General features: G+C 36.0%; 1 protein-coding gene across 3 annotated transcripts in view; it reads right to left on the bottom strand.

Annotated features, from left to right (window-relative positions):
• Window positions 1-3,428: 3,428 nt before the first annotated feature.
• LGSN (lengsin, lens protein with glutamine synthetase domain) overlaps window positions 3,429-16,081 on the bottom strand; it is a 61,322-nt gene continuing 48,669 nt past the window's right edge. For 2 of the 3 annotated variants that reach the window (XM_053938446.1, XM_053938447.1), the window contains 2 exons: window positions 11,635-11,813; window positions 8,780-10,011 (listed from right to left, as the gene is read on the bottom strand). In XM_053938446.1, coding sequence (XP_053794421.1) covers window positions 8,812-10,011; window positions 11,635-11,813 — 1,379 coding nt within the window. In that variant the 3' untranslated portion in view covers window positions 8,780-8,811. Of the gene's footprint in view, window positions 3,672-5,337; window positions 5,494-5,637; window positions 5,718-8,779; window positions 10,012-11,634; window positions 11,814-16,081 lie in introns of those variants that run through there. The other variant, XR_008429988.1, reaches the window with a different exon arrangement.

The raw sequence follows: 16,081 nt of genomic DNA, 5'->3' as shown, positions 1-16,081 counted from the left end.
TATACCAGATGACATTGGCATTTCCCTTGTCATTCATTCCACACAGCTCCTTCTGAAATCAGAACTGAGCATTTGGTTTTAATGGTACAAGCAAAATGACAGCACAGAGATGTTTCTGGCATCCAAAATTCTTGCCATGACAAAGGATACCCAGGGGCTCTTAGAAATGGCCTGTACAGTTTCTAGATTTTAGAAATATATTAATCCCTTTTATTCCTTCAAAAGAAAGCAATGAACAATGTATAGATCAGTGGACACTAAAAGTGACTTTGTCTGAGCCCTGATCCAAATGATAGGTTACATTTTGATATCTGGAGTCAAGCACAGGGGCAAGGGGATGACAGCAGCACTTCAATTGTAACACTCATGGGACAGAGCAAGGATCCTCTCAGATCCAGCAGTACTCAGCTGAAGCAGCAGCTGAGCAGATGAAAAGCTGCTATCTGCTATCTGCTGAATGCTATTGTAGTACCAGTCCTTTTTGGCTCTTTGATGAGTTAGGAGAAATCACACATCAGTCCTGTAGCATGCAGTGACTGTTCCAGAGCTTAGAGTGCTTGGAACCAGATCCTCTTTAAAATGTCAGATTAACTCATCGCTTAAATGTACAGCAACTCCAGAGAAGTCAACAGCTAACTGAGTAACCACTGGTGTCTATGTGGCTTCTTTACCTAATATTTGATGTCTCAGTGCAATGACATTATTTGACACTGTTGGTCATGTGTACTTTGAGGTCGAAAACCTGCTCTGAGTGGGGAAGCTCCATCACATCAACAGACAAACCGTGATATGTTAGTAGTTTACAAAGCAGCTTTGTTAGCTATCTCCAAAATAACTTTCACTTGGGAACTGCCTCTAGAGGCATCCTTCATAACCACTTCTTTGTTGATGGGTCATGTGCCAAGTATATATTGGATGAAGGATGAAGCCTTTTGCCTGAAGCAGACATACGATCTCTGTTTTCTTTTGCTTTTCTACAATCAGCATCAGCTTTTTTTCTCATTCTTCTGGTTTTATTGATGCCTGTACATCTGCATGAATGTTTCATGTTCTGCATGAAAATGTGAATTTTCAGCACATCAAAATTAGACTGTAAACAATTCTGTATGCATATATTCTTAAAAGCACTGCCCTAAGCTTTCAGGGAAAATATTAGAAAATATTAGTCACAAAAAAGTGAATGATCTGAAGCTATTCATCAAAACAAAATGGAAGTAAGTTTTAAAGTGATGTTTTGCAGAGATTCCTGTGAATGTGGTTTTCCCAGTATCTAGTGAAGTATCCCCAAAGGAGAACTGAAAGTTACTTTCAACAATTTATTTAATAAATTCATATGCTGTTAAGGCAACCTACAGAACTCTGGTATTAGTTCATCCTCACTGTCAAGCAAGGTCAGCAGGTCAGCAGTGGTGGAGCAATGTGCAGAATAGGCCTGTGCTAAAGAGGCCACCTCACTGCCCTTTGATGTTTAAAATTCTTTTCCTAGTATGTCCCTGTGTGTTGCAAAGCTACCACATTTCTAAGCAGAATTGTGAGCATCCCAAAGGAAGCACAAATTTGATGCAATAGTAGGTGGCCACGTTCCATGTGCATCCTCAAAGTCAAACTGATTTACCATTTTCCTTAACTCAACCTGTCAATGACAGATACCCCCTTATCACTACAGCAGTAATAATAATAGCCCAAATAAAGCAAGGTGCTTGCTGGGCCTTGCTGTAACTTAGTGATTTATTGTATATTACATGGGAGCTTAAAGGTGAACTTTATAGTGAATCTCCATGATTTAGCACATATTACAGAGATGCTTAGCATGTAATTCTGTTGTAAATTTATATTGATTTGCTGTACAATATACAGAACCTTATGGTGTAGCTTCATTGGGAGGTTTTTCTTCCTCACTTCAGTATCATGCACTGTGACTGTAGCTCCAGTGTGAAATGCTCTGATTTACAGGTTGCACAGATGATTTCACTGTGCAGCTCTGCTGTGACCCTCTAATGATATCCTCACTGAGTCCTGCTGGAGATAGGCTGAACTTTAGCAACCCACAGATGCTACCATGTGGCAAAGTATCTGCAGCCAATTAAATATGCAAATATCAAAAAAAGCTTTCAGAACACAGAACCTGGATTAAAAAACATTTACTTCTAGTCCAGACACTAATAAGGCGTCGCAAAACATGACTTGTTCACCTTTTCCACAAAAGCCCTAGTGTCACTAACACTACACATCAATTACTCCTGTTTCCAAAAACTCCAAAATTTTTAGCTTATAGAGTGTTTTCACCTAGGTTTGTCTTAGGCCAAGGGCACAAATTTTCAAGCAACAGTTTGTGGCAGGTTGGCTGCAGTCAGCAACTAAGCATCCCCACAGCTGCTCACTCGCACACCCTCCCATCAGGATGGTGGAGAGAAGTGGAAGAGCAAACACAAGAACTTGTGAGTAATGACAATTTAACGTGTGAAGGCACAAGGAGAAAAAAAACCCAAGTGACATAAAGACAATCACTCACCACCTCCTACAAACAGATCAGTGTGCAGCCAGTCTCCAAGCCACAGCTGCTTTGAAAAAACTTCTCCCGGATTTATTGCTTATGCATGTTATATTCTATATGAATGATATCGCCCTTGTCAGTTTGGTTCAGCTGTTGCAGCTCTGTCCCCTCCCAATTTCTTGGCAACCCCAGCCTATTTGCTGACGATGCAGGATGAAAAACAGAGAAAACCTTGCTGCTGTGTAAACCCTGCTCAGCAGTAGCTAAAACACTGATGTGCTATCAACACTATTTTACTCACAAATCCAAACCACAGCACCTTTGTTGTGGGCTCCTTTGATGGAAATCTACCCCATCCCAACCAGACCCAGTACACTGTTGTACAATAACTAAGAAAGCAGATTTCAGTAATGTTGTCCTCAGCCCTAATTTTGAGAATTAAACAATACAGTATAGAAAATAATGTCATTGTTTTCTGCCCTGTGGCAATTTCTACCTGTTTCAATAAGCAGCCACAGGTGTATGTGAGCTAAGCTCCCAACTGAGATGTGCCAATAAAGTGCCTAAAATTGTCTGGGGTTAGTTTGAGCCCAATAGCTTTGAATTCAATTTAGTATTCTACAGAAAGTCCATATGGACTCTGTATGGAAGAGGCACAAAACAGTGTCAGTATTAGCTGCAATTCTGTAAATGGTGACAGCAAAACAAGAAACCCAAAATGAAACAACAAAAAGAGCAAAAAACCAATGACATAACATTACCAGGATGGAACATCATAGTCAGTGTGAGATGGTAGAAGGCACTATTTGTGGATGTTGTTATGATGAGAGCTTAGTGTCAGCAAAGAAATCAAAAAGCACTCTGAAATTACAGATTAAATTGAACAATTGTTATTGTATACCTTCAATAAAAAAAATTGCTCTGTATTTGCAAACTCATCCAAGTGATTTCTCATCTTCAACCAGTCATTCTTCATCCAGGAGATGGTCTTTTTTTCTGAGGTGATGAATTAGAGCTTTCACAAAGCACTCTCATCTGCTCAGTCCTCTTCACATCTTTCTCCTGTTGCTCAAGACTTACACACGTTTAGTGGAGTTGCTTGCAAATAGTTCCTCTCCTCTTTACTTCCTTTACTGCCATACCCTGGGAATGCATTGGTGTGTTTTCCACAGACGGTCTATTCAAATGTGTTAAAACAGCAGAGTTTCAGAGCAGCTAAATTAATGCTCTGCAACAACCTTGCGGGATCAATTTTATTTCGAGCATTTGAAGAATCTTGAACATAATTGTGCTCTTTAGTTAAAAGGAACTAAACACACTAAACCAAAAAATCATGAAGGTGTTATAAAGGAAGTGTTGGAGGGAAAGGATTGCTAAGACTTAAATACTGCAACTTTGTGAAGAAATTCAATATTGAAAAATGTCAGTTGTGGTAGCAGACTTGCAGAGCAAAGCCATATAGATACATGTTGTCAGAATCACTGAAAAAATGGCTATCGCACATGCTGAAAGGTATCTAGAATGTGTATCTAAATTTCAATAATTCAGATTCTGGGTAAATTTATGTCTTTGCTCAGAAATAGAAAGGTGATTGGAATAGGTATATCTAGGGTGTATTAATTCACTATGCATTTATGATTTTCTTCCAGCAGATTGGAAAAAATGCCACAACACTATATGTAAAATGGAAGTCCCTATAAGCAAGCAGACCTCTCAAAGTATTTAAGTAAGATGGAAACATGAAATAAATTCCACTAATGGCCTATATTAAATTACAGAAGTGGAATACTGCCATTAAATGATCTGTACTTTTGTTGCAATGTTATTAAAGATGATACAACTAAAGATAGCATACACACATGAATATAGATATAAGCCTTTTACTAGACTAAGATTTAAATGCTGTTATCAAGAATGAAAACAGTATTTTGGATGTATGGTCCTTTACTGAAAAGGCCATGCAAATACAACAGCTTAGCTAAACCAATGAAAAAGATATGCATTAGCTTTTAGCTGCCACACTGCCTTTTAAAAAAATATTTTAAGTATATATATAAAACACATGAGTGTATTTTAATGAGTGTTTTTCAGCACGGTGTGACAGCTTAAGATCCCAGAGGAACACTGCACAGTGCACTGCTGCCCTCTGGCTGGAGCCTGAAAGAATAAAATTTGAATATTCACTTAGGTACATGACATCATCACCTTGACATGCTGGAGACACGTTAGCTAACAAATTCAATTCTTTTTTCATATCTCATGAAACCTGAAGCCTGGTAAGAAGTGTGGCATTTCCAAATTGAAAATAAGCTACTGTATGAAGGGGTGTGTAGCTTTTGTATTATTTTTCGGATCTTACATCACAAAAGAGATCAAGTCATGATGTGTACCAGGGATATGAGGTACCTTCATTTCTCATTGCATACATTCAGGATAAAATTTACCTGAGCAATGATATTATGCTGTTTCACTACATTTTCACTGTGTCCCCAGTGTTCATTGTAAGTCTAACTGTAGCTGTACACCAGTTTTTCTGACTGCTTTGCTACTCTGTATCTTGTGGTATGCTTTCTTCTGCATAGACTCATCATGGATAGATTTCTCCCATTAAAAATAATGTGAAAAAATTAATTATAAAAAATAAAAATATTATTTAAAATATTATTAAAATATATCATTATTTAAAATAATGATTAAAAATAATTTTTTATCTCCTAAAATAGATAGTCTAGTGGTCTGTTCAATGATCACACAGCAACATGGGACTCAGCAAACAATGAAAATGAGCCATCCTCTTATACCTGCAAACATTATGAAGGTGCCATACATCAGGGTATACTAACCTTAGTGAGTCATAAATTACACCGTGGGGTCCCTTATCCAAACACTGCCACTTTCCATGGACATCTACCTGGTTCCAGTTTCATTCTCTTTAATGCTCTGATGTATTCCAGATAGTCTAATCTAAATCTCCCTTGATGAAAATCCTTATGTTTTAACTGCAACAGATAGGAAGAAAAGATAATATTCTGCTTTTAGTTACATCTTCTACATGCCTGAAAACCATTAGTAAAACCTACACTCTGTCTCCAATTTCTGAGCTACACACAACAATTCAGTTATTCCTAGTAAATAGGACCTACCTAGATGTGTTCACTTTGGTCCCTGGATTTTCTTCAATAAATCTGCATGTGTTTGAAGTTTGTCTCCTTATTATCAAATCCTGAGAAGAATTTAATTGAGGAAAATTATCAGGTTTTTGTTCTTGCAATCAGTTAATATTAACTGATCTGCCTCTTCTATGCAATTGTTGAGCTGGTGAAATGAGCAGAACCCAGACTCCTCTCTGAACAAGCACAAACTGAGGTTCTTCACATCCTTGTCTCAGTGTAGTATCCTGAATTTACTCTTATTCAAGTACATGTTTCTTCCTGGAGGCCCCACCCTGGAAGTGCTCAAGTCCAGGTTGAGTGGGGCGCTAAGAAAACCTGTTCTAGTGGAAAGTGTCCCTGTCCACAGCAAGGGGTTTGGAACTAGATGACTATTAAAATCCATTTTAACTCAAACCATTCTACAGTTCTATGATTTTATGACCTTGGAAAATCATCAAGAGCATATACAAAATTACAGATGCCTTTTTTTTATTTTATTTTATAAGCCTGCACATATTTATATTATCTAACAATGCTTTAGACATTTACCTCAGACCTGTAGAAAAGTGAAGAAGATTTTCAGGCAACACTTCAAGATGAAATGTTAATGATACAACAGTTAATAATAATTAATTTCAGCTGAGCAGAATGAAGTAATTATCTTTTTCTTGTTGTCTTTCTAAGGAATATGCATGAAAACTTAGTTGGGGATACATGCAAATTTCAAATTCATAACTGCTTATGTTGAAATAAATATTTTTATGCTTTCCCTCAGAGTTGGAGCTACTTTATTTTTATTTTATAGAATATATTTAGAAAAAAGGTGTTGAACAATATTGACCAAAATTTGAGATCCACTAGCTTCAGGCTCCATCTGTGAACTTTCTAGTTTAAAAAAAAAAAAAAACATTCATTTGCCAGAAACATGAAATGTTTCCATTTAATCATATAGTCAATGTCTTTTCAGAGTATGAGTCATTGAGGACTACTTAGAAAATACCTGTAGGTTTATTTTACTGGTTTACCTTATCTCGTTATAACTGCTTATAACTTGTAGAACACGAGTTCTAGGCACCTGAGGTTTTTTGGTTTATAAATAATGGCTTTCTGTCAATCTAGTCAGGTAGTTGGTCATACACAGCAACAGGTTTAGTTATGATGGTATTTTGTCAATGTTGTGATAAGAAAATATATGGATGATATATGTACTATATATAATAAACTTCATGTTCATTAAATTCAGTTATAGAAGTCCATTATATATATATTTTTAAGTGAATGTAGACGATGGCAGATAATTATAAATCCAAGACAAATGAAAAAATGTCTTGTAAACCCACACCAACAAATAGATATTAACCTGTGTGATTGCTAGGACTAAATATTAAGTATGGTAAGTAAGCTCTCTAACAAGGGAATAATTTTTATGTGTGTCTTTTGCCAAGAGCTTGTGAAAATGGTAAGTAACCAGAAAGAGAAGAGAGAAGACAGATTTCCTGAGCTCCTGAAGAAGAGCTTGGGCAGCAAAAGAGAAGATTTTTTTCAGAATGGGAAGTTCTGCTTAAATGCAAGGCTATGTAAATGTATGCCCAATGCAAATTAGCCTCTAGCAAAGAAAAATAGTCCCCTATATGCCCGAAAATTGGGCATTCAAATATGCATCATGAGAGTAAGAGAGAGAATCAAATCCACCCACCAATCACAGATTGAGACAGGGGAATTCATCATGTTTCTTTAGATTATTTATTTCTTCTTGCTACCTGAGTATAAAATGAGTTCTTTGGAATCACACAAAAAGCTTTAGCATACCAGGTGCTACATTTCAAGTACAATACTTTGTAGGGGAAGAATGGAAGATCCATCAGTAGGCAAGTAGCACATTCCTGTTCACACCCTCCTAATACTGCAAGTTGACAGAGGCATTGACTGAATCTTGTTTTTACTCCACTAATGACCAAACTTTCACTCACAAATTCCTACACATAGATCAAACTATTGTGACAAGATAAAGAACACCAGAAATCATTGTTAATGCAGAAGTGGTATAAGAAACAAATGTTATCTTTAATAATAAAGGATGATAGCAGCAACAAGACAAAGAGCAAATCTAAACCCCACCTTCTGCTATTCCTAAAAATTATTTTTCTTTACACCAGCTGCCATTTCTAATTTTAATATTGGGTCTTTTGTCCTTCTATTTTAACCATGAATTTTCAGTCTCTGAATTTGCATCTTAACTCTTTCTTCCTGGTTTCAGCTTACTCTTTCTGCTCCTCTCCTCAGTCATTTTCTGCACACTTGATAAAATCAAGTTTCCCAATAAAGTACAATTTAAGCTCTAAATTCTCTGGTTTTTTTACCTTTTTTTTTTTTCTTCATTTGCCATTTAAATCTGAATTAACCCATTAACTATCAAAACAGATATAAAACCAGCTAATTTTTTATTGCACAATGGCCTGACACTGCTGTTTTTCTGTGAATTATTACCTCTTCAAGTCACCATTTGATTTCTTTTAGTATCTTTATTAACTATAATTCTAGAAAACTCCATTCAGCCGCAGAATTCATGATATATAGATTATTATATAATCCATTCTGTCTTTTTTATTTATGCCTATTAAGATTCCTGCCTCTCAGGTTCTACAGCCTCAGTCTTTTGCCCCTCCCTCTACAGTGTTCATTGTTCTAGCTTATGTTTTAAATCAAAGTCATACTCTTCTGCTTTAGCAACCCATCAGTTACTGAATAGGCTGGAACAAATCCCATAACCATGCTGAACACAAAATTCCCTGCCTTCCCCAGTTCTAAACCCCACCCCTCATCACTATCCCCATCACTCATTTTCCTGCATGTTATACAGTCCTGTTACAGTTGTGCAGTTGCTCTTCTCCATTTTACCTTCTCTTTTCTTCTTTTCACCAGCAGGCCTGCCCAGAAAAACTCCACCTCTTTTTTAAGTGCTTGTTAATGTTATTTCATTAATATATCAGCTTTGTGCTGCCCTGAATATATATGGACAATTAAGTGTAATTACTATGTATTATACAAAGGAGGGGGGAAAATCCCAAAGCATTAAAATGTTTTCAAATATATTTAAAACTAATTTCAAGAATCTGAGCCATTCACTATGCATTTACACAGCATCACTACAGAAGAGTGCTCCTTCTAAATAAAATATCCCAGGCATTTATTCCTTTCACTATCCAGTTCTTCGGTTTCTAACTCATAATGTTTCATGGCAACAAAGTATCGGATAAAAGTTTCGCCTAATGCTTCCTTAATGCACGAATCCTTCTCAAGTGCAACCAGAGCATCTTCTAGTTTCAGTGGGATAGACGAATGCTTCAGATCACCAGTGTGATTTTCCTCTTCAAGCATATCATCATACCTGAGTCCTCTCTTTACTCCATCTAGACCTGCAGCTATAGTAGCAGCAAGGACCAGGTATGGGTTTGCTGCAGCAGAACTTAATTTATTCTCTATGTAAGTGCCTTTTCCACCGTGACATTTGACATTGAAGGCACAGCTGTTATCATTATATGCCCATTTTGCATTTACAGTCTCTTTTGATTCTTTACTGTATTTAGAATAACACTTGCGGCAGCTGGTGGTAGGAGCCATCAAGCAGCTGATAGCTGCCGTGTGTGCCAAGAGACCTGACAACCAGTTTTTTCCAAGCTCTGAGAGCTCCTCGACCCCATAACCAGCAGAAAACAAATTCTTCTGGCCATTCAGATCCCAGAGGCTGTGTGATAGAGCTCCTGAATTGTAGAATCCTGATTCTGAGAAAAAGCTAGCCACATAGTTATACTTCTTAGCCACCTCTTTAAGGCCCGTTCTAAATGTGAAGGCACTGTCAGCTGCATCTAGGCCAAACGCTGGATGAAAAGTGATCTCCATTTGCCCAGGCCCACTGGAAGAAGAAAAGCTTTCAATGTTGGCACCAGCATAATACATTCCTTCAATGAGCTCCTGAATGAAAGTCTGGTCATGGTTATTTAGTATCGTGGCTGCAGGAAAGGATATTGTCTTTGAATTTACAACCTCAGTAATGCCATAAATACAAAATTCATAAGTGAATGCAGAGTGCAAAGAAAAGCCATTGTCCTGAAGCTGGCTCAGCTGTTTCTTGGCAATGTGCCTTGGGGAGGTCATTAGTGGGGTGCCCAGCACGGTGAAGGAATCACATATCACTCTTGCAGTCTGCTCAGTCCAGGGTAGTATTTGAAACGTTGATAAATCAGGGTTCAGAATTATGTCACAATTGAAATTGGTTGCATTTATGTAATCTAATTCACTATCTTTAGGATTCAGCGTCAGTTCAAGGTAACTTCTGGGCATGGCAATACCATGAATTGCTTTCTCCTAAACACAGAGCAGAATGACATATTACAAAACCAGAAAATAGTTCAATGGTATTTTTATGTGTATAATGACGCAAAATTCAGATTCTCAGGTAGAGCAATGATATTTTTGTAAAAGAAAACTAAAATTCAGTGATCACTGATGTGAAAGGTAAGAGCCAGTTGCTGTGTCTTTATAAAGCAGAACAACTTTCTGCAAGATTGGTATGAAAACTGTGACATCAATGATGATTTTTTAAATTTCCATAAAGGACAAAAACTTGTTTAACTCTTTTCTTGCATGGTGTTTATATAATTATGGGTATCACCAGTTAGGTGTACACTTTGCAAGTCAGACTTTTATCTATAGTTAGTCTATTTGCTAAATACCATACCTTCTGGCCATTTTTTTATGTAGACCCAAGTGACCACATAAGACTCATATCAATTCAATTCAGGCTGTAACTTCTCTTTAAATAATGTTTTTCAGATGCAACTTTTAAAAGAAAAATCTCACTTTCTAGACTTAAAAAGTTTGGGTGCAAAATGCAGTGAACCACTTACAGGTGAGAAAAACTCATAGTTTCTTCTCCATTTGAACAGAAATTTTCAACTGATGACAATGAAATGCAGGTAAGACACCAAGGAAGGATCATCTACCTTCCATCAAGCATTTTTACAACTTCCCTTACGATCAAACATTTTTCTGATGAAAGCTGCAATTAGGCCAAGTTCTATCAAGTGAAATTTGGCTCATATTTACATCTTACCTTTATTTTTCCAAGGGAAAAAAATTGCCATTTGTGTGAGCAGAGGAGACAGAACAAATCCAGAAAGGGGCAAGCTCAGAGCTGAAAATAGCCAGTTTTGCATTTTCAGATGGAAACTGCATATGGTGGCTTCTCTTAATATGAATGAATGAATGAATGAATGAATGAATGAATGAATGAATGAATGAATGAAATAAATCTGTCTTCTTTTAAGCAGGTGGCAATCAACAGTATCAGTGTGTGACACCCATAACCAAAACTGCACACTCTGGTGAACCCTGCTCCACGATGTCTAAGCTGTCCATTTGGCACTGAAAAAGGTGTTGGGGTGGCTACCCCATAGTAGTACCTCTCCCTCCTTGAACACTGCTACCTAATTTGTCCTGCTCTCTAATTAGATTTTTATTTCCTGAACCATTACTATGGCAAATATTGCTGTTAAATCATTGTGCAACTCAGTGATATTTTCCTATCTTTTTGATAATTATGACATTTCTCATAACTAACATGATTTTATTTTCATTTTATTTCTTTCAGTGTTTACTCCTTTCTTTTTTGCAATTTAGAGATGTTCAGCAAACTAAAATTTTTATAATGTGTTGAATTGTAAAAGACATTTCTGAGGGAAAAGATTATTAGAACTTCAAAGAACTGAAATTATTAGCCTTATCTAATTAGGTCACTATTTGAAGGAAAAGAGGAATGAATGATTGCAGTGATGAAAGAAGTCTAGATCCTTTGGGAACATGAGCAAGGGGAGGGAACAGTTAATTTGTTCTTAGTTGGAGTTGCTGCTTGCTGTATGAAAAAAAATATTACTTAAGGATAGGGGCATGAAAACACATAAAAGTAAAACTAGAAACCAAAAAACTTACTTGAAAAAATCGAGATGGAACATTCTTTGATCTTGACACACCATGGAGGTCTATTGATTCAAATCTGACAAACTGCACGCTGTCCCTGGCCATCTGCTGCTTAATAAATTCAATATGAGAGAACAGGTAAAGGAGAGTTGGGTTTCCAAGGCCGTTTACATCAGGGTCTCTGTTGAATGCTAGAAGTGAAGAGGAGTGTTCATGTCAAACAAAATAATGAATGCTGGAATAAGTCTCTCCTAAATAGTGATATAGTAGGAAATTGCAGCATGGGTTATAAAAACAGAAATGACAAAAAGGTATGGATCATGAAAGAGTTTTGCAAATAAACACACGTATTTTTCCCAGACATCCTGCATAAAATTCCTTATTTTTTGGAACAGTCCGTAATTTAAACTCTTTTTCAAGTTAAGAAGAGAAAACATGGTAAAACCAGGAATTTATGAGGTTTGTTGAGGGTTTTTAGGAGCAGAAGCAGTAACTGGATACCTATTTCCCATTGAAGACTGACAGAATACAGGTGCTGTTTCTTCAATGAATTTTTAAAGTGTGTTTACACAGAAACATAATAAAAAAGGCACTTGTCTTCTACTAAACCTTTCTTGACGCCTCTTGAGGAGAATTGCTGTCTTCTCCAGCACAGGCAGTGACTTTTAAGGGAAGTTTATCTATTTATACCTTTGCTGTTATGGAGCAATCTTATCAACTGTATTGCAGAAGCTGTAAGGCTCTATAAACTTCTTGACATAAAGGCAATAACACCTGAGTGTAACTTCTATAATGGAGCAGAGAGATGGGCACAGTGACTTCCTTTCACCAACCTCAATCTCTCAGCCTGCTTTTCTTTGGAGTATGTATTGTTTTTATTCAAGTTAAACTACATACATAAGGCATTAACTTCCGCTTGGTACAATAAACTAAAACAACCAAGAGTAAAATTTTATATTAACAGGCAAAAAATTGGGAAAAAATACATTTCTTCTCACATTTCTGGGAGAAATGTCCTTCGTTCTTCCTGAGGATGTGCACAGATGAATTTTTGCAGATGTTTCAAATCCATACTCGAGGATCACCAAAAGCAACCATTCACCACCAGCCTTCAAGTGGAAGTTTAAAGCTTCATGCTGAGGCACTCTGAAGGTTGGTGGGAGCAATCCTAATCTCTCCAGTAGCAAAGTACCCAAACTAGAGCGGATCTCCTCTAGCAGTAGCCAGCAGGCACAAACACAGCTTTTTGATCTCTTCTTTGGGGCAGGTAGGACTGCCAGTAGCAAGGTTGTAAGAAAGCTCACCAGCTGGCCCAGCACAAGGCTGTCAGATTATTCCCTGAGAATGTCACAATTTCATTTGTAGTCATAGACTTCTCAGAATCTCTGAGTATTACTAGAGCATCCTCCAGCTTAGATGGCACGGAGGATACTTTAGGTCAGTGAAGTAAGAAAAAGTTAAGTAATAACAGTGCTTTGTGAAGAATGGCAGCTAAGAGCACAGAACAAAATTTAAGTAAATAGAAGAACAGAGTAAAAATTGAATAGAATGAAAATAATTTTGTCACATTCACTTCTCCTCATGACATCTTTCTCTTTGGTCTGTTTCAGCTCTAAGGTCCTTATGGAAATAGCTTTTTTTCCCCCAATATCTTCTATAAACACTGGGGCAATATGCCCTTTAAAAGATGAGTATTAAATAAGGAAGTCCTCTTTAAATGTTTTGTGTAACACTCACTTTGTTGCAGGTGCTGCCAAAACACAAGCACAAACAGGGAGGATTGGCCTTGCCTTGACTACACCACCAAGTTATTTGAATTACACTTCAGTCATCCTGTCACGTTGTTTCACAACATATGGGTTTACTGGCATTTACCAGATTTGACTTTTTTTCTGAACATGACCAATATTTAGAAGTTTATTAAGACATATAAAGTGTAGCTGTTTAATAGTTTAACAGTACTTTAAAATATTCTGAAAATCTTCCTAAAGTTTATATCAAGAGAAGTTTTTTTTAAGTCCAGGGATGGAAAATTGAGGCTTTTACCTTTAAAGCAGTGCTCAATGCCTTATTTTCTACATGTTTAATTCCTTGGCAAAGATGGTAAACATTTCCTGTCAACCACCTGTCACACTGAGATTTTTATGTCTTTGCATTGTTCAAAGTAAGGATTGGCTGACAATCCTTGACATCAGTCAACTTTTAATGTAAATTTTGCAAGTATTTCTTAAAATGTCCTGAAATGTTGTCTGTTAAATTTTCATCTACTAACCAAATACTTTTCAGGTAAAAATATAGAAATCATGAAAAAACCCAATTTTGATTCTGATCCAATTCATTCTTTAAAACAGTATTCCTGAGATATATAGATTATATAAATCAGTATCTAAGAAAACCACAAGCGTTATGTCATATTATTGATGCATAAATTCATTTTAAAAGTACAGCTACAAATATACTTAATTTAAACATCTGCCAATGGCAGATGATTTTCCAAATTTTATATATGTGTGTTGTCTTCGAGCTAAAGTTATTTGAATAAATACATAATTCCATATATGAACAAACATTTACAGAAAATTCATAAACATAGAATTTTTCTAAAGAACACTAAGAAAGAAAAAAATTAATAACTAAAGGAAAAAGAATGTCTTCTCCGGTTAGACTTTTACAATCAAATATATATTTTTTTAAATTATGAGAATAAATTGTATATATTGGTCTAGCATTAGTCTATAATTAATCTATATACCCATGTAGACACCCTGCTAGCCAAAAGACACTTATTCATCTACAAGAGCCTTTTTCCAAAATCTTTTAGAAACAACAGAAGCAATCATGCAGTCTTCACACACTTTTTAGAGTTCACCTTTTATATCATTTTCAGATTAGCTTTCTTATTGAAATAATGTTTCTGTAAATTGTAAGATAAATAAAAATGTCACCTCTGATTGATTTTGGAAATATGTGAGGGGATTTGTTTCTTAAGTAATAATTAATGAATAACTATGAGCTGCTCATTTTTCTACTGCATAGAACCCAAAATATATTTTCTTGGTAGCTATTGTAAAATGTAGGTGAACACAGTGGGAAGAAATGATGATGTTCAACACCAGCTCAGAGGCTGAATTATTTCTTTATTATAACTATGTTATAATTTATTAATATACTATATAAAGGAAAATACTAAAACTACATACCTACTTTTCTAACTACCATATCTAACTCACTCACAACTTGTGACCTTCTTGCAAGAGTCCAGACACGGGTGGATCTGATTGGCCATCAGGCTCAAACAATCCTCACCAGAATCTAATTAAGCAAATACTCTAGGTAAATAATTCTCTAAACAGATTCCACATAGGAAAAACAAGGAGCAGAAATAGAAATTGTTTTTCTTTCTCTCTGTGCACCTTTATGAAAAATCCTGAGAAAGAAAGAAAGAAAGAAATGTGCTTGCCACAGGTAGCCACTAAATAAATCACTGTCAAACTACATCCATGATGCCAACAATTATTAAAGTTTGGAAAGGTATAGTAGGAAAACGAGTACTCTGTCTTTACTCAGTTCATATAATCATTACCCAGAGCATTAGTTACTAGAGGTAAAGTTTTTTTGACAGGCCTAGCTGATTTAGGATAACAGTCTAAAAGTTTTACATTCTTCTAAGGGAGGATTATGTTCACAAGTATAACTTCTTCTCTAGGTTTCTGAGTGTCTAGAAATAAGGGCACCTTCCTTTTTGTTTCAGAAAATCTCCTTAAAGAAACATGTACGTTCAATGAGATGCTCAGATTTTTGTTCAGATTTTCATTTTAAAAATCAAATTAAAAAATCCAGACTGGTCATCTTTCTTTAAGCAAATCATTAAATATCTACATCAGCTTGGCAGGACACAGAAAAGAACCTAATATTTGTTAGTCTATGGTACTGTCTGCATTTCCCATTGAAGTTACACTGAGAAACAATTGGTAATATTCCTGTTTCTACTGTAATTAGTACAAAATATCTACAAATGTGAACTATCTTCATATATTTAAAACATATTAATTGCACAAAATTTTTAAATTTTAATAATAATATTAATATTATTAATAACAATAATAACAATAATAACAATAATAGTAGCAGAAGAGTGATGCCATTCTTAGATTATTAATAATGAAATCATCCAGATTGCTAAGAGCAGGTAGGGCAAATAGTTGACATCAGCTTTCCCTTCTCAGCAACAGAAAAGTGCCAAAACAGAAGGAAGTGCATGTCACAAATCAATCTCTCATTTTCAACTTGTTCAAGGGCACCCTTTCCCATGGTCCCTTATGAAACCACACCACAACTCAAGTAAACAGCTTCTCAGTTCTACAAGAGGCTACTATGTTTGAAGTCTAACACAGAGTGCTCTGAAGATCTATATTTGACCCCCTTTACAAAAACAGATACCTTGTGTTGATGGTACTCA

The sequence above is a fragment of the Vidua chalybeata genome, chromosome 3 (assembly GCF_026979565.1).
Source record: "Vidua chalybeata isolate OUT-0048 chromosome 3, bVidCha1 merged haplotype, whole genome shotgun sequence".
NCBI lineage: Eukaryota > Metazoa > Chordata > Aves > Passeriformes > Viduidae > Vidua > Vidua chalybeata.
The sequence above is the reverse complement of the archived record's forward strand: the minus strand, read 5'-3'. Positions and strand labels throughout refer to the sequence as shown.